This window comes from Dasypus novemcinctus, chromosome 2 (genome assembly GCF_030445035.2).
Source record: "Dasypus novemcinctus isolate mDasNov1 chromosome 2, mDasNov1.1.hap2, whole genome shotgun sequence".
Taxonomy (NCBI): domain Eukaryota; kingdom Metazoa; phylum Chordata; class Mammalia; order Cingulata; family Dasypodidae; genus Dasypus; species Dasypus novemcinctus.
In genome coordinates this window covers 7,035,879-7,058,477 of record NC_080674.1, presented here as the reverse complement: position 1 = coordinate 7,058,477, position 22,599 = coordinate 7,035,879, and the positions used below count along the sequence as shown (strand labels likewise).

Below are 22,599 nucleotides of genomic sequence, written 5' to 3'. Positions count from 1 at the left end.
TGAATTCTAATTTAATTACACAATGATCAAACAAACTGCATGATTTTCATCTCTAAAATGATTGAGATTTGTGTTACGGTCAAACATATAGTAATTTTATACAATTTCATTGGCATTGTGTGAAAAGATGGTTTATTCTGCAGTTATCTGATATATCGTTCTCTACACATTGATTGGGTCAAGCTGGTTTCTTATGCTGCTTGACTATTCTATATCAGTACTAAATTTTTTAAAAATCTTTTTTTTTTGTTTGCTTTAAATAGAGAATTAACCACATTTGTATACTGATGGGAATGATCCAATAGAAACAGAAATATGAAAATGAAAGACAAAGAGGAGAATTTTGCCAAAGAAAAGTCTGAGGAGACAAAAAGGGGACGGGATCCGGGGCAGACAACGACAGGGCTGTGGTGCGCAGCGTGCGGTCGTGGACTCCAGGAGCTGGGAACCTGTGGACATTCCCTCCTGACTACTTGAGGTCCAAGTGAGGAAGCAAGCAAGACCATTCAGGTTTTAGGCACCTGTTGTCTCTTTCTGGACTACAGGGAGGTGGAGGAAAGCAGAATCCTGACTGCAGACAAGCGGGAAATAGATGACGAACTACTCACAGCCTCCAGTCCAAACGACACTGCCAGAGTCTCCAATCTTACTGAGAAGATGAGCCTACGTGATCTTCTCACCATCACCATGAGGGGCTGGTTCAAGGGTAATGCTTTCAGCGCCTGGCCATTTAAGATGACTCCCAAGTTCTCAACTGTAAGATATGCGGTGCATCAATCTGCCCACTGGTGGCACTGTTCCCCACTAAAGAAAAGTGAAGATCAAATGCTTCCTCAAAAAGGAGATGAAACTATATACCAAAGTGATGGCCAGACTCCCTTCATCAACCCAAGGCTGTATTTTTCAGACATCAAAATGGGTCATGAGATCAAGTCAGGGGTCATTTTCAAAGAAGGAAACAATACAGTAGAATAGGACTTATCCAAAATGTGTTGCACTTATTTCTAGGACATTTATGGATTCCACTAATGGATCTTGCCTCAATGTCTCCTGGCTTGTGTCAACTTGGATACCACAAATTTTGCCTCACAGGAAAAGCATCTTAGCATCCACATTCTCAAAGTCAAAACCATGCTTTTTTCTGTACCTAGTTCAACTGCAGATATCACCAATTCCTATATATAACAAAATCAAACCAGACACAACTACTTTTTCCAACTGTTTCCCTAATAATGACAACTCTTGGCTATGAAACGTATGTTAGAATCATTTTCGACTGCATTTCTATTCCCGTACTTGAGAATCAGATGTGTCAACACTGCACACCTAGATTCTCAAATGATGAGACTTCTGTTTCTTTTATAAACATCCACTGCCTTCTCCTATCCGGCTTGTACGCAGGATGGCCACTTACCCACACATGTAAACAGAGCCGCTCTCACGGAGGAGGATTCTCACCACCTGCTTGCAGTGAAGCTGATGTTGTCTTGCACATCCTTGGCTGGGGCATCCTCCCCCACAGGCACATCTCTCGAGAAGGAAACCTTCAGGTCAGTTAAGACCCCACGCTTAGGAAAACGGCTGAGCTCCTCTCTGAAAGAGAATACATAATGAATGGGTCACTGGCAGGTTGGTAACTTAAGCTAAAAGCACCGGAATGATGGAGAGCAGGTAGCTCAGTGGTTTCAGCACCTACTTCCTACCCTCGAGGTCCACGTCTGATCTCCAACTGGTTCCTCCTAAAAAATAATTTTAAAAATTAAAAAAAAAAACCACACCTGACATTAAAATTATACACTCAGTGGTTGAGCATTAAAATCCTACAACTGTGGCATACCTGAATAATCTCTGTTCTTATGCCTGCAGCCAAAGAACAGCCACATTGCTCCAAACTTTCCATCAGGATGTTGTTCCTGGTGTTTTTCTCTATGTGAAAAACACAGTAAAGGTGTTTTATATAAACATGTAAAACCAGTCTCTCTCACATCAGGAAATACCACCACCAAACCCAGGGTGTGTAAAAGCCATCCTTGCACTCGCTGAAGTTCATTCACCCAATTAACATTCACTACCACAGGGTGACGCGGCCACTCCCGCAAACACAAAGCTAAGGCAGCACCTCCAGGAGCCCCGGCGGACTATGAGCTGGCCGGGGGCCATGTGGCATGTGTCCAAAGAGACTGTAAGCATTACATTGGGAATCCTAGGCCAATTGCTACATTAAATAATGTTAGCAGCAACTTTTATGAATACAATTAACTCTCAATTATTATTGGAGATGTGGTACAGGGAGCCTGGCCTTTAAAAGGTGGAACAACAATCTATTTTAAAAAGTATTTCTGAAATAATGAACACATTGAGTATGTCCATTTACTATCACTCATTCGATTTCCTAAGGAGAAACTAAAAAACTAAATTAAAAAAAGCAAAAAAAAAAGACTTTGTCCAAAGGGCACTATTCCACTACCTAGGGAATAGTACATACAAACTGTTGACACTTCACAAATCTGGAGAGACGCATGATTCTGCATATTTTTTAAAAATCTTTGGATACCAAGATACACCTATTGAAATCATCCTCTTAAAACTAGTGATGGTTGGGGTTTAACTTTGAAACTTCTGGGGAACTAGATCTCTGCTATGATTGTTTTCTTCATCACACTGGGAAGCTATGCCTGAAATTTGTCCCCAACTGCACAAGCCATAAACTGCAGTACTATTTAAAAAAATTAATGAAAAACAAAAGTGGTACAGTAAAAAGAAAGTTACACTACACAGCAAAGTCCCTCTAATATGGTACTTACTTTTCCCTGTGGTGACAATTTATTTTATGCTATTTAATTTGATAATTAAAAAAAATAAGTTTCACAACCAAAGGGCAAGATGCTAAGAAGCACCACAGAAATAATGAAAACTGGCTACTATCTATTCATTCCCACAACCACAAGGTTGTGGTCCTTGGAGCCAAAAGGGGCTAGGCCAGCTCTGGAACCCACCATTATAATGGGAACTGAAGGGTCATTTGGTAAGTGAAAAGAATTTGTTGCTCCAAGAGAGATGGATATCTGGAATATTAAAGCAATCGTGATGACAAGTTTGAAGGAAAACATAGGCAAAAGCAGATAAGCAAGATTATCTTGGCGAAAGAAATCAGAAAGCACAAATTCTCTTTCAAATATCATCAATCAAATAGCAGCATTAAATCTTATTGAAGCCATAAGCGGGTCTTTTACTACACAGAACTAAACAAGCCTGTCTTGCACATTTTTCTTTTCCATCTAAATCAGAAGTGTCTCCAAAGTGAGAGGCATGTTATTTTCAAGGAAGAACACTGAACAAATAATCATCAAATTCTTCTTCCAGGCCCATGGATAAGAGCTCTCTAGTAAGCAACCCATAATATACAATAGGGAGAGACACAAAAAGTCTAGATCAGATGGCAGTTTTAAATAGAACGGGGGGATTCTACTCTACACTGGAAGGTGGAATCATCTTACACATTTCAGCCTCTAATTCAGGGAAAACTGTATGAAGTTCATCAACAGATTGAACACCGTATCTTTTAAATGAAGGCTTTATTTCAAATGACACTGCATTTGTAATGTTGCGTTCACCTGTAGAACTGACTCCTCTGTGAACAGTTTTACTAAGGCACTCGACAGAAGTGGCCCGGGGGAGGCAGGAGTGAGCAAAGCAAAGTCCCCATCTTCATGTACCCTACACTCCAGCAGGAAGAACACCTGCCAACAGGCTGGTGGGGAGCGCTAAGTCCTTTGAAGGAAAGCACAGGAGGATGGAGCTGCTGACTTAGCTTAGCTCTGGGAGAAGACGTCTGGCCCTGGTGTCTGATGGGAATAGAGTTCCTGGCAGAGGGCAGAGTGAGTGGGATGAGAGCAAACCTTCTACATTTTAGGGATGGTAAAGAGACCGGAATACTAGTTACCTCTCGCTGTGGTGAAAACCAACACCCAAATCTGAAATGGCTTAAAGAGCCAACACTGGCTTTGATACATGGCTTTGATACATGAAGGCTGCAGTCTGGCTGTGGCTCTGCACCCTGAAGCTCCTAAAGCAGCAGCTCTGAGCAGGATGACCTGTGTCCTTAGGACAGAGAGGAAGAGAGAGGGCAAGACATAACATGCCATCATGCCACGTGGAGTGCGCCTGCTCAGATGAGGGGCATCCTGTCTCTCCCATCTCACTGGCCAAAGCTGGTCATATGAATGAGCTAATCATCAATGGGCAGGGATCTACTTCTCCCATAAATGGGAAGGGTGCTGGGGGGTTGGAGTGTGTGAGCTTTAATGGTCAATGGTGATGGAGAATTTATGTGCCAAACTTGCTAGGACACAGCACCCAGTTATTTAATCCAATGCTGGTCTAGGTGTGGCTGTGTACAGGTGCCTATTGTTTGCAATCACTGGACTTGAAGGTTAACCTTGAGCATCACTCCTGCCTTTTCCCACGCTCCTGATCTGAGCTAAGATTTCATTTCTTGATCCCCACAATGCTGTGAGGCAATTCCCTGAACTGCATATCTTTATAGATGTGTCTGTGCATATAAACCCTATTGTTTCTTTCCTCTGGAGAACACTGGCTGATGAGAAATACCTCTCATGAGCAGAAGGTGTGTGGGGGGGTTTGGCAACAGTGGTCCCACCCACCTCAGCATCGTGGCAGAACGGGTATTATGAGATGAGCCAACACTGACATTCTCTACACCGTGTTCTACCACATACAGCAAACTCAAGGTTTTCAATCGTACGCTTTATACCTGCAGCTCCAGTGCCTGCACATAGGGTGGGCCATGAAAATCTGTTGAGATGGGGAGGGGAGGAAAGAGTGTGTGGAAGGTAGCCCATGCTTAGTACTTAGAATACTTTAAAAACAAACAAACAACTTATTGGAGACACCTGGCTATTTTTATACCTTACAGATAACTCAACTGTTCCTATACTATCCCGACATCACAAAGTGACACGGTATTTCTAGGTGAGTGTTAGAGTATTTCTTAACGAAGGGAATAGGTTCCTCAGTTCCCAGTTTTCCATTCCCGCCTAAGGACCTAAGGGGGGTGTCCTGTCTCTAACGCAGGTATCTGCTTTTTGGAGGTGGGGGGAGGTTGGGAGGGTGAAGAATACACTCAAGACTGTAAGGTACCTCTATTCCAGGCAGATGAGGAAAATATAAAGCGAAAGGACCTTTCCAAGCTGTTGATTTCCCTTAAATCCTCTCAAATAAACACTTTCAAATAATACCCTTGGGACTATGAACTTTAGACGACAATGACATCAAGAAGCCAAAATGATCCCAAGATAAAGCAAGAGATGACGCATTTCTTAAATTACCTGGGAGAAGACTTCATGAGGGATCATGATTGTTTTTTCCATTTCAACCATCCTTATGGGCCAGGAGGACTGTCTTTAAATTGTTCCTACACATGGGTATCAAACGAGATTGTGCTGAGTGCTGGACCAAAACACAAAATACATCAAAAAGTACAGATGTAAATAAGTCCACAATTTGTTTGGAAAATTAAGTATATTTTTCTCCTAGGTGTTTTAAAAGTGATTTCTTCTCATTAACAGCACTAATTCAGATCCTAGGTACCACGACCATGACAAAAACCGAAAAAATAGGGACGGGAGCTCTTACTACTCAAAATGGAAAGCCATAAAGTTTGTGTCTTACACATTTAGAAAATATATGAGTCAGCTTTGGGCTGCACAGTTGAAACATTAAAAAGTATATTCATAGGAAATGAAAATAAATATTTTCCTGTCTTCACAACAGAGATTTTACAATTAAGAGTACAGCATAAATTTTCCTTTGAATAATCTAATGACAGTGTCTATTGTTTTTTTTTTTTTCCCTGAACAGGCAAAGAAGAGAATTCTAGTGGGGCTGCAATTGCACACTCTCCACGAACCTCAGGTGCCAGGGTTCCTCCGCCATTTGTGAGTGCTGCATGCGCACTTGGCTGAAGAACCGAGGCCACCAGCGTGGCCAGCCAGCCTGTACAGACTCCCTTCCGCAAAACCACCGTCATGGCCTTAGGCACAAACTCCACGACGTTAAAAACAACATGAAGCTTCCCTGGGTGAGATAAACACGAGCTGCAGAGGCACACAGGGAAGTTCTCAGAATCCGTATTAGGATTCTAAGGCCCTGTTCTTTTTTTTTTTTTTTTTGGTATTTATTTTTTCTTTTTTTTGTCCTTTTTTTTAAATGTTACATTAAAAAAATGAGTTCCCCATATACCCTCCACCCCTCTCACCCCACTCCTCTCCCCATAACAACAACCTCCTCCATCATCATGAGACATTCATTGCACTTGGTAAGTACATCTCTGAGCACTGCTGCACCTCATGGTCAATGGTCCACACCATAGCCCACACTCTCTCACAGTCCACCCAGTGGGTCATGGGAGGACATACAATGTCCAGTAACGGTCCCTGCCGCACCACCCAGGACAGCTCCAAGTCCCTAAAACGCCCTCACATCTCATCTCTTCCTCCCACTCCCTATCCCCAGCAGCGACCATGGCCACTTTCTCCACACCAAGGCCACATTTTCTTCAATTACTCGTCACATTTGTTCCTGAATAAAATATCAGTAAATCCACTCTAATCCATACTCTATTGTGGGGGAGTATTTCCATGTGGTCTTCAATCTACCTGTTTATGCCCCATGAGAAGAAGGCAATTTTGTGTCCTAAACATTTCTTGCCTTCTTTTATGGTACCACTCAGGAAAGGATTCCTTTACTTCTTGGCCTTCCAGACTAAAGAAGACTTACAACTACTCACTCGCCCTTGAAGGTTTCCTTGTGAAGACCCGCAGGACATCATTTAGACGTTGTGAATGACCAGGGGCAAATCCTGACACAGACCCCATAGATTAGTTACTGTTGAGCTGGTAAAATATTAAAGAGCCTGAGGGACGACATGTAGAAAGCTACAAACTCAAACTGGAAATAGCTTTTAAAGATACAGTGCGGCAGTTCATTTTTCTGTCTGTAAGGAAGGACGTTGGTGTTAAGTTTGGTGTGGCTGAACCAAGAAAAAAGGCATATGCAGATTTCTATAGAAATTATGATTCCATGAAAGATTTCAAGGAGATGAGGAAGGCTGGTATCTTTCAGAGTGCAAAGTGATTTTGGAACATAAAGAATTTCTTTGGATTGAGTTCCCTGGATGTTTATCACTGACCTGTCTGTGCTCCTGAATTAAGACTTGAAAATGTGGGCTATGGAATAATTTCTCTTAATAAATAAATATCAAATACTATGTAAAATAAATAAATAAATAAAGATACAGCGCAAGCCAGATCAGGCAGACATTCTGGAGTTAATCCTCAATCAACAAAGCATGTGACACCTTCTATCACCAAGGAGCAAAGGGTAGAGCAAGATGGGAAATGGTGATGACCACAACACGGAGGCCAGGCGAGGGGGCTGCCTGCCCTGTGCAGGGGAGAAATGCTTCATGGGGGCCTTCCTGCCTCTCGCTGCCCCCTCCCCACCAACGCGGGGGTCAGCCAGTAAAGGAGGCAGGTGGAGGAAAGTGAGGCTCACCGCTGTAAGTGGAGAAACACGGAATTGGACCCGGAACAGGAGAAGATTTCAAACTTTATGAACTCCTGGAGGACAGGAGCTTGTTAGATGTGTCTTCTTCATGCCTAAAATTGGATATGTTTTCACTGAATGACATGAAATTAGTAGACACTAAGGATTTAAAAGATTGAGTCTTATAAGATTTTAAGGAAAAAAAAAGATGCCATATTGTACTATGTTAACAAATATTAGCACCTTGAGAGTAAAAAAAGTAAAGAAGTATTAGTACCTGGCACAGGAATATGGTCTGGGTTGAAGCTTCAGAAAATGCTCTAGAAATAAAATTAAAATAAGCAATAATTCATTCACTGCTGTTGGAATTAACCTTCTATCTGAGGGATAAAAAACTGATTCCTGTTCACACATAATTCATGGTTTAGTTTCAAATCATACTTTAGAGCACACGTAAATTCACTGTGACTAAGTGAAGTATTATTGGGTATTTTTTCCCAATACCTAAAATTAAAGCCAGATATACTGTACTCCTTACTCTGAAATCAGTACCTCTACCCAAATGCGGGTTTCTGAACCCAGAGAACACTGAGAAAGGGTCTGTGCAAGGGCTGCAGATCAAGGCCCTGGGCTTCTAGGCATAGGTGCAGCTCCTTGGTGAAAGGTGTCCAGAGACTTCAGATCTGCAATAAGGGCATGGCCCCCCCACCCCTGAAGATTAAGAACACTACTTTAAGGATTCTGAGAAATATTTGGGATTGAACATTTTTTCGTTTATATATATCATGAACAAAAAGTAATGAACGTTTTAAAACCTAATATCCAGAAAGCCAGGGGCTACTACAGAATACATAGGTACTCTTTTAAAAGCATGTTAAAGAATCAATATGAAAAGTGTCCAAACTGACACTTCAGAAATATCAGTTCAATATTATGTTTTTTAAGTTATTTAAGCAAAATGAGAAGACATTTCTAAACTGGCTTAGCTTTAATTAATACCACAATAAGGTTTCAGAGGGCTCAATTTCATATGAAACTTTGGATAAACAATTTAAATTTTTAAGTACCAATGCCTTTTTGCATAACCAGGTAATAAATGCTATTTTTATAACGCTAGAAAATGTAACGGAACATCCACAAAAGGGGCTGGAACCAGCCACACGGGCCTGGGCTTTCCGAGCCCTCACAGCTTCTGTCCGGGGCTCTCACGGCCACCCGCCCCACGTGAGTGGTGTGAGGCTGAGCTGCGAAGGCTCCAAGCACTGGTCTGAGTGTGGGGAGCGGAAAAGCTGCCTCGCCTGGCAGCACCTCCTAACCACTGAGGGGAGGAGGAGGAGGGACACGGAGGCAGACACGGCAGAGCAAGCAGGGCCCGACTGCAAAGGCCAGTGCCCTGAACTTTCCCAGGCATCGAGAAGGAGCGTGCAGGCCTAACAGCAAGAAGGATGATACACTCTTTGCTGTCACCAAAGACACATGCAAACATTGAAGACTTTCACGCTTTACACTACAGGAAAACAGAGAGGACACAAGTAGAAGCACAGGGAAGCAGTAAGGGCTTAAATACCTTCAGACGCTCTTACAGTCATCATCCCTACCTAGAAGATACAGAGGCCATATGGGTAAAATGTGGAATACTCTGTGATGGGCTCTCCAAGCTTCACCTCCTGGAAGATCCGAGTAAGTGGATTTCCAGTGGGACGGCGTGAGCGGCCCTCTGACCTGAGAAAGGAGTGCTCTGTCTCAACCTGCCTGGATGGGGCACGTCCACATTCTGGTGGAAGCACACACACTGAGGGAACCTCTGTCAATTACCTCATTTCATTAACTTTAAAAGACACAATTTGGGGGGAAGCTCATTTTCTGATAAAACTTGGCTGAGGGAAATGGACTTTGGCCCAGTGGTTAGGGCGTCCGTCTACCATATGGGAGGTCCGCGGTTCAAACCCCGGGCCTCCTTGACCCGTGTGGAGCTGGCCATGTGCAGTGCTGATGCGCGCAAGGAGTGCCTTGCCACGCAAGGGTGTCTCCGCGTGGGGGAGCCCCACGTGCAAGGAGTGCGCCCGTGAGGAAAGCCACCCAGCGTGAAAAAGAAAGAGCAGCCTGCCCAGAAATGGCGCCACCCATGCTTCCCATGCCGCTGACGACAGCAGAAGCGGACAAAGAAACAAGACGCAGCAAATAGACACCAAGAACAGACAACCAGGGGAGGGGGGGAATTAAATAAATAAAAAAATCTTTAAAAAAAAAAAAAAACTTGGCTGAATGACCTTTATGAAACACAGTTAAACTCGCTAAGATGTTAAATTCTCAGAAGGGTGAGAAAGAATAAAGACTGACCACTGGTGGGAGAATCAGGACATAAAATAGCTTAGAAGAGGGACTCTCACTTCTAGAAGGCAGCCTGGAGGTCACAGCACCCTGAAGACAACATGTAAGATCTTTACTGATCATAATGTAATTCTGATAAGTTCTCACTATGGCTGTATAAAATTCCACAGGTTGAAAAAGAACAGCAACTTCTCTTTACTACAGAAAGATTACCCACACATCAGTGCACTCTGAGACCGAGGCCACTCACCCAGCAGCACAGGAAGCAGTGACCGATGAGATGGAAGGCGTGGAGGAGCCCAGCAAGCCAAGGCCAGCGTCTCTCACAAAGCAGGTGGACTCAGCAGCCCCTTGCTTCCCGCACAGCTCCTGAAGCCTTCGCTTGTCACCACCATCCTGGGACAGTGCACGAGGCCTCGCAAAAATGCCTGTGGCCAGAAAGAAGGAAGCGGATGTAAACCACCACACCCCCGTGGTTAGGGCTGTTAGCATAGCCAGTTATTACCTGCCTGGGGATGTGGAAGATTATCCAAGAAAAAGCGAGAGTCACAAGGAGTGTTCTCAGGAAAAGAGAATCTAATTCACCACCTGCTTTAATGTCCACCTACTGGGACATAAAAATCCCACTTCTCCTTCTGATTTTGCTCACCTGTCCGAGGTCCTAAAGTGAAGCACTCCGTCACAAGCATGATCTTAAAATATTTGTCAGGTATGTCGGAGGATATGTGCTCAAGAAGTCTACAAGTCAAGAGTCTGTTTCTGGACACACCTGTTTTTGTCTCAGCTGGTGATTTTGACTGGCGTTTTCTACAGGTATTTACAACAGGCCTGTGGCAGGTGAGCTTTGGGTCAAGAAGACGTCTGCCCAAGGGCTCACAGGCGGATGGGCTACCCACTCCAGCACTGTTTCCTTTTGTTACTTTGTGTCAATACTGACTTGTTCAAAACTTTAAGAGCATAAGTAAACCAAACCTGTTTTTCTACCACATCATAGTTCTCTTATTTTTACTGGAAATGGATCTATTTGCCCTGGGAACATCCTTTCCTTCTTACTCTAGGGAAGCTGGGCCCATGTGACTCAGAAAGAGAGGCAGCCCTGGCAGGGGCTGGGCCCTGTGGTCTCCCTTGCGCCCACCCACCCCAGGCCCGGCCAAGGGCGCCCTGCTCCCAGAACACTTTTCCTGGGGCTAAAGCACAGGGAAAACAACTGCTGACCCGAACCCTAAGTCCCACAGACGTACGTCTCTTCGCCCAGGTCACACTGCCCCGTGAGGCTCAGGGACCTGGGGCTGCGGTGGCCCTGAGGTGGCCCTGGAGGTGCTGGTGAGTCAGCCAGTAGCTGAACGCCTTCAGGGCTCGGCTCTACACAGACGAGCCTGTGCCTTCCCCTCCAGCCCTCAGCGCTGCGTCGGGGATGCCCCGCAGGCTGTAGGCCGTCTTCTGCTGGAGTCCGCGGGCAGCCTGCCCTGGGCACCCGCCCCCACCAGACTCACAGGTGTCGCTGGTGTGTCCCAAAGGGGGCGAGCTGTGCCTCAGCACTCCAGACACAGCCCCCAGGGGTGGCCTCAGCCTGCCGCAGCTCCCGGGAAAATAAAGACTGAGCGCTGGACAGCTCGTGCAGCCTGCCTTATTAAACCCAGGAGCGTGGCACAGGTGCCCCCATTTGTGTCCCGCCTCCCTAACTCACAGGCCACGTTGAAAGACAAGTTTCGTGGGCACCCCGTGCCCAGCTCAGCGGCCTGGCCTTACTCTCTGGCGTGGGATGGGCCGGGCACAGGTGACCAGCTGGGGCGGCGCGCAGGGGCCCAGTGCGGTGAAGCAGGCTCCTGGCCCTGCCTCGCCCCCCACCGCAGGCGCCTCCCCAAACAGCTGCCTCTCCTGGGGGTGTGTGGCAGGTAGTCACCCCTGGGGGTTGCGCGCCCTCTCCTCGCGGCCTCGCCCCCGTGCCTGCTGGGCCTTCCGGTCAAGCCTTCAGGAGGAAAAGCGGCAGCTCTTGTTGACCAGCTGAGAGTGCAAGGGCAGGCCCCTCCCCAGACGCACAGTGGTGGCAGCCAGACAGGCGTCCAGGACCAGAATAGCCATCGGATGACAGCAAGCCTGCTACCTGCGTCTGCGCAGAGACCAGCTGCCCTCAGCAGCTGCAGCTAAAAACAGCGTGAAGGGCACGGCCCCACCGCTCTCCAGACCCAGGGCAGAGCAGCCCCATGAAGTCGCTGCGTGCGCTTTCGGCGGAGGCCCTGGCCTCGCACGCGCCGGCGGCCCGGCAGAGCCTGGAGAGCCTGGCCCACAGCCTCTACCCGCTTCTGTTCAAGGCCAGCTACCTGCTGGAGCAGACGGACACGATCCGCGACCTGCTGGCGCGCTGGCCGCTGCAGGAGTTCCGGCTGCGGGCGCTGCTGGCACCAAGCGCCGAGCACCCTGCGGACCTGCGCGACTGGACCTGCAGGCTGTGTCTGGAGGCCTGCGCGCGCGGCCTTGGGGACCACGTGCGCCCACCCGTCGCCCCCGGCCAGCAGCTGCGGGTGGCCGACTTCACGGGCATCCGCGACGTGCAGGTGCCGCGGTGCCCCTGCAGGAGCACCCTGGGCAGGTGGGGCCGCACCGAGCTGCTGGCCAGGACCTGCTGTGAGCTGCAGGCGCGGCACTGCGTGCCCGGGCGCGCCATGGAGGTGCTCGCTGACCTCTTCGTCACGAGTGGCAACTTTGAGGTGGTGGTACAGGCCCTGCAACCAGCAGGCCCCGCCCCGCTGAGGCTGCGCGGCCCCTCGTTCCGGGCAGACAGCCTGAGCCCTGGGCAGCTCCTGCACGTGCTGCAGCTGGCCGGGCCGGGCGTGCTGCGCAAGCTGGAGGTGGTGCACAACGTGCGCCTGCACGCCGGCCTCGTGGAGCAGCTGCTGGGTCGGGTGGGCTTCCCCCAGCTGGCCTCGCTCACCCTGCCAGCCAAGGCCCTGGAGGCATTCCCCGCCCAGGCTGCAGACGCGGACGGCGGCGATGCCCGCCTGGCGGCCATCGCCCTGGCGCTCAGCCGGATGGCGCAGCTCACCGAGCTGAGCGTGGCCTTCTCTACCCTGACTGGGAAGGTCCAGACACTGCTTGGGTGAGTTTGGGGGGACAGGAGCGCCGTGCAGCCACCTGCAGGGGCAGGACAGGGGTGGAGGAGGATCTGTACACAGCCCCCTGGGCTGCCCCAGGGCCCCACTGGGAGGCTGAAGACGCCGGGAGGGTGGGGGAGGAAGGCCACCGGTCCCCCTGTACCCCCCAAGTTATTTTTACCCCACGCCTGGGCCCACCCCAGAGTAGCAGGACACGGCACAGTGAGGGGACCCTCAGAGAGAGCCCCCAAGGACGAAGAGGTATTGGTATCCGTAGTGGGATCACCGAGAGAAAGCAAAGAGAATTTTACTAATGAGCAATTGAGGCAGAAGCAACTCCATTATCATCTCTGGAAATGACTTTTCAGAGCACTGAATTCTACCTACTGCCGTGTAGCAAACCACCCCAGCCTGGGTGGTTAAAAATCACATGTGGATGGGACTTGGCCGTCAGCGGTCCCTGAGCGACCCTCCCACCTGGGCCTCTCTGGAGTCTGCTGAGCTGGGGACCTGGCACCCGCCGCAGCCACAGGCTTCGACGCCCGATGGAGAAGTGGCCTCCCTTAGCAGCAGGTCTCCGGGCCCAGCCCACTCGCAGGGGGTGGCGGGGTTCCTGGCCCATCATAGAGGCTGCTCGCCACGAGCTTAATATTAAAATGTGTTTGAAAATTCAACTCTTCCCTTCTTGAGCCAGTGAGTTTGAAGGTGTATTTTCCACATTTAGGGACCCCCAGCTTACACGCATCTCTCTTTCATACAAAGAAGCCCGCACTGATAAGTTCCACCTGTCGGGCATTTCCAGCAGACCTCACCAAGCAGAAAGCATATTCCCTGGCACCCCAACTTCCTTTCCTAGGTACCCATAGAAATTTATTTCCACATATTCTCCCACCTGAGCCGCACCCCATGGCCGGCCGCTTGTAGAGAGCAGGCCCCGCCAAGTGACCAGTCAACAAACTTCCTCTGTAATTGGACTCTGGGCAGGTGGCCTCTGTGGCTGTGACAACAGCATAGCCACAGACGTGACATTCGTGGATGAGCGTGGCTGGGTTCCGATAAAACTATTTATGGACGCTGAAATCTGAATTTCATATAATTTTCACGTGTCACAAAATATTCTTTAAAATTTTTTCCAATTATTAAAAAATGTAAAAGCCATTCTTCACCCAAGCTGTAGGAAGTCAGGGGGCAGGCTGGATTTGTCGAGGGCTGTGGCTGTGGTTGGCCAACCCCTGTGACAGACGACTGGGTCGATGGCCACCCATGTCGGCAGCCCCTCACCTGTGCTCCTCCCACCTTGTCTGCAGCCCCCTCAGGACCCCGCTGAGAGCGCTGGACCTGGCCCACTGCTCCCTGGACCACGCCGACATGGCCTTCTTGGCTAGCTGCCCCCACGCCGCCCACCTGGAGGTGCTGGACCTCAGCGGGCACAACCTGGAGGGCCTGTTCCCGTCCACCTTCGCCCGGCTGCTGGGCCGCGCCGCGCAGACGCTGAAGGTGCTCACGCTGGAGGAGTGCGGCCTGGCCGACAGCCAGGTGGGCCGGCTGAGCCTGGCCCTGAGCCCCTGCCGGGAGCTCCGGGAGCTCCGGCTCCTCGGGAACCCGCTGTCGGCCGGCGCCCTACAGCGCCTCTTCGCGGCTCTCTGCGCGCTCCCCAAGCTGAGGTGCGTGGAGTTCCCGGTGCCAAAGGACTGCTACCCCGAAGGCGCCGCGTACCCGCAGGACGAGCCGGGCACCTCCAGGTTTGACCAGCAGAAATACGACGTGATCGCGCAGGAGCTGCGCGCGGGGCTGCTGCGGGCCGGCAGGGCGGACATCCGCATCTCCTCGCCGCTCTTCGGGAGCTTTGACCCCGACATTCAGGAAACCAGCAGCGAACTCGGCGCTTTCTTGCTGCAGGCTTTCAAAAACGCTCTGGAAAAATTTTCTAGGGCTCTGAAGCAAATGGAGTAGGTCTCGCCGTCCGCGGCTCAGCCGGGCCGGGCAGGCCCCTTCGCCACGCCGCCCTCGCAGGCACGGCTTCGGGTTCGGCTGCAGGGAGCTCCCCAGCGACCGGCCCACCCAGCCTCCCGGGCCTGGCTCCGGGGGGGGAAGGGGCGGAGGCCGGCCAGGCGCCGCGGGTGGGGCGGGGACGAGCACGGGCCCGGGGCTCGGCGCTGGCGGGCTCGCTCCTGCGCCGCCGCGGCTTCTGGGCACCCCGAACGGCTCCGCCGTGCGCGCGGGCTGGGCCCCGGGGCAGCCTCGGGGGCAGAGGACGGACGCTGCCTGGCGCCCGCGGCTTCCCGGGGTCCTGCCAAGGGCCTGCTCGGGCCGGGCCTCCGGGCGCCCTCGAGGCGTGCTCGGGCAGCCCCGCTGGAGCGGCCGCCGGCGCGGGCCGAAGGCGCCCTGGGCCTCGGCTTCGCTCAGCTCCCCCCGCGCCAGGTCCGTGGGTCAGCGCGACGGAAACCTGGTAAAACCAGTGCGGTTTCCTCAGAGGCGGCTTTTTTTCAGTGCAATTCAGAACCTTTCAAGGGATCTAACAGTCTGAAAGTAAAGCAGACCAGCGCTGCCCAGCTCTCCTCAGCCCGGAGCCACGGAGCCCTCGCCAAGGCGCGGGACCCTGCGTGAGCTGCGCTGCGCCTCCGCAGCTCCAAACGGCCCCACCCCTTCCCCCAGGTGTGTCCATCGCAGGTGCTCCTAGGCCGCCGGCCCCCAGGTGTCTGCAGGGCCTCCCCGCCCCACTTCTGCGCCCAGATCTGCCTTTCAAAGGATCTCCCTGTTCCCTGTGCCACCTGCTCCCCATGCCCCCACTCCTGCCCCCAGCTGTGTCTCCCTTGCAGGCGCTCCCCTCCAGACCCCTGTCCCCAGGTGTATCTGATGGCATTCTCCCCACAGCAGGGCAGGGCCACCTAGGGTGCAGGTCTCCAGAGTCACAGCTGTCCCGGGACAGCCTGCAGCTGAAGGCAGTGACACTGCCCTGGGTCCTCTGGGAGGAGAGCCCCTGCCAGGTGGGCAGAGGTGTCCGGGGAGAGGGGAGATTCTACCTCCCATATTTACCGGAGGCTTTCTCTACACCATGCTACCTGCTTTCTGCTTACTGCGTGGCTTCTCCTCAGGTTCATCAGCCAGTAAAGCCTCGTGTTTGTGTAAGTGCAGCTTGCTTACCTGACATATATTTCTGAAAAGCTGGATGCAATTGAAATCATTTCAGGCCCATGAAGTGTACTATTGGATGGAGCTCTTGGAAAGAGTAGATGCAGTGAAAAAAAATTAAACAATTTAATTTTAACCCTAAAGAGCAGAGTGGTTGCTCCACTGTTGAAGTGTCTGAACTATCAGACCTATCATTCTCTCGAATTTCTTTTAAACAAATTGCTTTTATTAATACATATTAAAGCATACTATTATTCCAAAGTGTAGTCAATGGTATCATCACATAGTTGTGTGTTCATCACTTCAACCATTATTAGAGCATTTTTATTATTTCAATAATAATAATAAATAAGAAAATTCTTCACCACTCAATCTCTCTATGCTTCCCTGCTGTACATAGGTGCTATTTTTGGCTATTCTGGACCATTATTTATTTATTAAGCAGTTTTATTGAGATATATTCACATATCATACTGTCTATCCAAAGTGAACTGTCAATGGCTATTAGTATAATCACGGTGTTTTGCATTCATCACCACAAAGAATTTTAAAACAATTTCATTACTCCAAAAAGAAAAACTCCATATCCCCTAGCAGTCCATCCCCAGCCCTACAAAACTGCATATGTAATTTCACTTTTATAAATTGGTTTATATTTGCATTTTATATAAATGGAATCATACGCTATGTAGTACTTTATATCTGGTTTCTTTCACTTAGCTTAATGGTTTTTTTTGTCTGATATTAACATCTTGTAGTATTAACATACACTTGTTCAGCTTCAAAGAAAGATGGTCTTATATATGCAATTTTACCCATATTCATATTTCACATGCAGTTTTACTATGCTATACAGTTCACAAAACATTTTTTAGCTTTGTTTAGTAATATACATGACCTTAGACTGTCCCTTTAAATCACTGTCATACCCGCACAATAATACTGCTAATTACTAACCTTATGTTGGGCTTTTACCTTTTCTATTCATTTCCAAAGATCAGCACACATCTTTTTTTACCAGTTCTGCACAAATTAGCCCTCAGCTTTCCACTCTTTAATCTCATTCTATTTTCTGGTGACCCATATTCAAGTTATGAACTCGATGAGATTACACAATATATTTATAATAGTGCAATCATACAGTATATGTCCTTTTGTGTCTGCCTTGCTTCATTCAACATACTGTCCTCCAGGTTCATCCATGTTGTCATATGCTTCATGACTTCATTTCCTCTTATAGCTGCATAATATTCCATCGTGTGACTATACTACAGTTTGTTTATCCATTCATTGGTTGATGGACACCTGGGTTGTTTCCAACTTTTGGCAATCATAAATAACGCTGCTATGAACATCAGTGTGCAGATGTCTGCTCATGTCACTGCTCTCAGTTCTGGGTATATACCCAGTAGTGGTATTGCTGAGTCACATGGTGTATTGGTCAGCCAAAGGGGTGCTGATGCAAAATACCAGAAACGGGTTGGTTTTTATAAAGAGTATTTATATGGGGCAGGAACTTAGAGATACCAAGCCATAAAGCATAAATTACTTCCCTCACCAAAGTCTGTTTCCATGTGTCGGAGCAAGATGGCTGCCGACAACTGTGAGGGTTCAGGCTTCCTGAATTCCTCCCTTCTAGGGTCTTGCTTCTCTCTGGGTTCAAGGTTCCTTTCTTCCCAGGGCTTGCTTCTTCCTGGGGCTGGCTTCTCTTTCCTCTATGTGCTGAATTCCCGGGCTCCAGCTTAAGGCTTCAGCATCAAACTACAACATCAAAACTCCAACATCAAAAAACCCTCAACTCTGTCCTTTGCCATGCCTTTTATCTGTGGTTCCCACCCACCAAGGGGTGGCGACTCAGCACGCTAATCATAACTCAATCTTGCCCAGGTACAGATCAGATTACAAGCATAATCCCATATTTCTTTTTGGAATTCATCGATTATATTAAGCTGCTACACATGGCAAATCTATATTCAGCTTCTTTAGGAAGTGACAGACTTCCACATTGAGAATACCATTCTGCATTCCCACCAAAAGCAAGTAAGTGTTCCTATCTCTTGTGGAATTTTTAAATTAAAATCTCTGCTGCTTGTGGCATCATAACTGATCCTACGGAGCAGCTTAAGCTGGCCTGGCAGGATAAGAGCACCTGCATGGCTGGGCACGGCAGCTGGGGTAGTGAAGGGGTCCAGGGATGCTGCACCCCTTGGTTGACGGGCTGTGGCCAGCAGCAGGCTTTGAGGGGCCATCCAGTCAGTACTGTGGTCAGCTCCAGCATGCTCGCCCAGGTGTTAAAGTCTCAGGTGAGACTTCTCCCCCGCAGCCCACCAGCTTAGATCCACTCCCACAGGCACCCCAGTTCCTGCCAGCATGGGGCAGGCCTGCACGTCCCAGAGCAGGGACTTGAGTTGTGCTGGCCATTGGCTTGGAGCAAAGGGGCAGCAGGGTCAGAGCTTGAGGAGGGACCTCGGCTGAGGCCCCTGCCAGATCTCCAGACAAGGGGAAGGGGACACCTCTGCTGACATGGAGGGTTCCAGCAAACCTGGGGTTCCAGATCTCAGGCTTGCCTGTCCATGCCCCATCCTGGCTCGACCTGGGCCCTGTCGAGGTTCTGCTCCCAGCCTCCTCTGCATCCTGCCACCCTTGCCTTTGCACACGTGGCCTCATTTGTCAGTGGAGTCTGTGGGAGACGAGTGTCTTGGTTTGCCATAGGGTTGCCAATGCAAAGTACTGGAAATAGGTTGGCTTTTATAAGGGGGATTTATTTGGGATAAAAGCTTACAGTTCTGAAGCCATGAAATGTCCAAATCAAGAGCACCGTCAGAGAAGCTTTCTTACCCAAGTCAGCTACTGCTGATCCTGGCATCCTGCCACGTGGTGACCAGGCATACGGCAGGACTTGTCTCCTCACCCTGGAGATGCTCCAAGGGCCCAGCCCCGTGGGCTCACTTTCCGTGCCTGAGCTCTGCTGGTTCCAGACTCCAGGACCTCTCTCAGCCCTCAGGGCTTTATTCCCTGCAGTCCTCTCTCTCACATGGCAGGATCAAGTATGGCAGTTTCCTTTATCTGTGTCTGTCTCTCCCTTTATATTAGACCCAGTAAGAGGGTGGAGACTCAAGCTGGCTCATGCCTCACCAACGTCGTCCAATCAAAAGGACCCACCCCCACAGGAATGGATTAGTTCAAAAACAATCTTTTTCTTTTCAGGATTCATAAAAGAACTTCAAACCATCACAATGAGAATTTCCATCAGAGCTGCCATAGAGACCCTCTGGGTTTTATAGCCGCCTTAAGCTGATGATTGGTTTATTGAAGACTTTGTTTTCTTTTTTCACACTCCACAATGTTTGTGATTTTCATTGCTCCAACACCATTCAAATGTTAAAGCCACTGTAAAACCCAGTGGCTGGAGAGAGGGTATAGCTCAGTGGTTGAGCACATGCTTCCCATGTACAAGGTCCTGGGTTCAATCTCTTGTACCTCCTTTAACAATAAAAATAAAAATAAAATATAAAAAAACCAACCCAGTGGTTCCTGAACTTTGCTGCACTTAGAATCACCCAGGGCTCTCTAAAAAATCCTGCTGCCGGGCTTCCACCCTGATAATCTGATATAATTACTGTAGCAGTTTGATATTGTTTATGAATTCCAAAAATAGATAATGGATTGTTTTGAACTGGTCTTTTCCTCTGGGCATATCAGATTATATTGGTTTCAGAGTTTTCACTTTTACTAGATTAAATAATGCTTAAGGCTTTGCTTGGGCCACGTCAGTATGATGTTGCATTTCCACGCCCCCTGGTGGGTGGGGACTCACAGAGAAAAGACATGGCAGAGAACAGAGTTTGGAGTTTTTGAGCTGGAGTCCCAAGAAGTAAACATGCAGGAGAAGAACACAGAGAAGCAGATAAATGAGGAGGCTGAACCCTTGCAGACAGTTGCAGCCATCTTGCGTCAACATGTGACAACAGACTCGGTGAGAAAACACCACTTATGGTACCTTGAGTTGGACTCTTTAGGGCCTGGTACCTGTAAGCTTCTACCCCCAAAACACCCTTTATAAAAGCCAACAGATTTCTGGTATTTTGCATCAGCACCCCTTTGGCTGACTAATACAGTTTTGTATATAGGATATAATTGGTACATGACTACGGCATCAGGATTTTTAAACTCCCAGGTGACTAATGCGCAGCCAAGTTTGGGAACCACTTGTCTGACCGAGGCCTGGCCTTGCGCTCTCACCACATCCCAACCGGCCCAAGGACATGTTAATGATTGTGGCCTCCCACAGGCCCAGGCTATGGGCCAAGTTGTGTTCCCCAAAGAGAACTGTTCCAATCCTAATCCCTGGACCCATGAGAGTGGTCTTATTTGGGAATAGGATCTGTTGAGGATGAGTTTAAGCTGGAGGAGGATGAGCCCTAATCCCTTATGAATGGTGTTCTTATGAGAAGAAGTGTTTAGACAGAGACTGTGGCCTTGCTACAGACAGAGGCTGAGGCCTGCCACAAGCAAAGGGTGCTGTGGACTCCCGGCCTGGCCAGGACATGTGGAGCACCGAGGACACGGGCCTGCTTCCAGCCTCCAGAACTGTGAGGCAAGGCATTCCTGTTGTTTAGGGCACCCAGTCTGTGACACTTTGCTAAGAGGCCCTGGAGGACTAAGACACCCACCTACCCCAATGTTGGATCCTTACACCATCTGAATGGTGATTTACCCCAGAGCAACTGTCCGACCCTGAGTTCCCCAGAAAGCAAGCCATAGAGGTCTTTGTGGGTTGTGTGATCCCATGAAGCAGGAAAGAGGGATGGGGGAGCAAAGCAGTAATGGAGAAAAGATGGCCCATGGATGTGTTGGATCAAGTTGGCCACTGCTACAGGGGTCCAGGGGCCATTCCAGCAAGACAACATGAGGGTTCATGAGAAATGTCTCAGGCTATTTTTTCATGCAGGTAGAGAAGGGGCAAATGTTTCCCTACAGATCAGCTTTTCCCCAAGTGTTGCTGACCTCCCACTCTTCCCAGAGGGGCACCCGGCAGGTGCTGCCAGGTGTGAAGCCAGTCAGAACTTGTTGCTGCATCAAGAGCTGAAGTAAGATGCAGGCAAAGTCAAGAAAATCTGAAGTAGTGCTTAAGAGATGACCAAATGAGCGCCAAGGTTCCTCAGGTCCTGGGACAAAGCTGCCACCCTCACAGCCTCCTGAACTCTTGTCAACTGTGGTCCCTGAGAATTTCCCTGTCCTCCCAGCTTCATCCCTGCTGCTGGAGGTACTCCACCGTGGGCACTGAGCATCCTGGCACATTCATCCTGGGTCCACCAAGGATGCAAGACTCTGACTGCTCTTTCCCTGGGCCACTTCTCAGGGTTATGTTTGCAAGGGGTTGACATAAAGGATGGGGGACATGGGGTGCTGAGACACACATGCTAATGCTCATGCCCAGGAGTCTTGTGTTTTCTGTCAGCCTCCATGAAACAGGAACAGGCTAACTGGGCAGCTTGTAAGTGGAGTAAAAGCAGATCTCAAACCACAACCCCCACCACCCCCACCACCCCCACCACCCCCACCTACCATTCCCACTCAAGCTTAGCTGTGTGGTAAGACAGCTTATGTACAAATATGTAAGTCTAGCTCCTCATGAAGTACCAATGGGGAAGTGGACTTGGCCCAGTGGTTAGGGCGTCCGTCCACCACATGGAAGGTCTGCGATTCAAACCCCGGGTCTCCTTGACCCGTGTGAATCTGGCCCATGCGCAGCACTGATGTGCGCAAGGAGTGCCGTGCCACACACGGTGTGTCCCGTTGGGGAGCTCCACGCGCAAGGAGTGCGCCCCGTAAGGAGAGCCGCCCAGCGCGAAAGAAAGTGCAGCCTGCCCAGGAATGGCACCACACACAAGGAGAGCTGACACAAGATGACGCAACGAAAAAAGAAACACAGATTCCCGTGCCGCTGACAACAACAGAAGCGGACAAAGAACACACAGCAAATGGACACAGAGAACAGACAACTGGGAGGGGGGGAAGGGGAGAGAAATAAATAAAAATAAATCTAAAAAAAAAAAAAAGTACCAACATACTCCCTGCCGTATCTAAAACTAAACTGTGTTTTGATTACTTTAATACCAGCTAGGAGGGAAGTTATGACTAATCCATCTATATATATTTCAGGGAAAAGGATTTTACCACATCTGCACCCAAATTTACAGAGCAACAAGAAACCTTCACTTGCCAGCGTCTTTCCACCCAGGAAGGGGAGTGGTGGGTTGTAAGGAGCTCAGTTAATATCACCTGTCATGCCACATGTTTCCAAGTGCATTAACCCTAACCCGAAGGTCTACAAGTCACCACTGCTTACTGTCTTTGCCTTCCTGGCGTCATCATGGGGAGTGGGATTCAGGAAGCTGATAAGGTGGTAGACCCCTTCCTCTCTTCTCACTCTGTCCTACTTCTGTGCATCTCTAGGATAGAATATACTTCTGAG

At 49.2% G+C, this 22,599-nt stretch overlaps 1 protein-coding gene and 1 long non-coding RNA gene across 4 annotated transcripts; one reads left to right on the top strand and one right to left on the bottom strand.

The window, feature by feature from the left end:
* Positions 1-1,599: 1,599 nt before the first annotated feature.
* Positions 1,600-10,738, bottom strand: LOC131280385 (uncharacterized). 3 transcript variants are annotated; one of them, XR_011645428.1, is made up of 5 exons: positions 10,148-10,738; positions 7,844-7,886; positions 7,576-7,679; positions 5,349-5,469; positions 1,600-1,926 (listed from the first exon to the last, which is right to left on the bottom strand). It is a non-coding gene; the product is annotated as an uncharacterized lncRNA (long non-coding RNA). The 3 variants fall into 3 exon arrangements; XR_011645427.1 differs by lacking the exon at positions 1,600-1,926 and adding an exon at positions 4,202-4,815; XR_011645429.1 differs by lacking the exon at positions 1,600-1,926 and adding an exon at positions 4,202-4,815 and having other exon boundaries at positions 5,349-5,434.
* A 1,305-nt stretch (positions 10,739-12,043) lies between these two features.
* On the top strand, positions 12,044-15,070 carry LRRC14B (leucine rich repeat containing 14B). The gene is made up of 2 exons (XM_012519648.3): positions 12,044-12,994; positions 14,297-15,070. Exons 1-2 carry the CDS (start codon positions 12,102-12,104, stop codon positions 14,940-14,942), a joined length of 1,539 nt encoding a protein of 512 aa, XP_012375102.2. The 5' UTR covers positions 12,044-12,101; the 3' UTR covers positions 14,943-15,070.
* Positions 15,071-22,599: the final 7,529 nt, after the last annotated feature.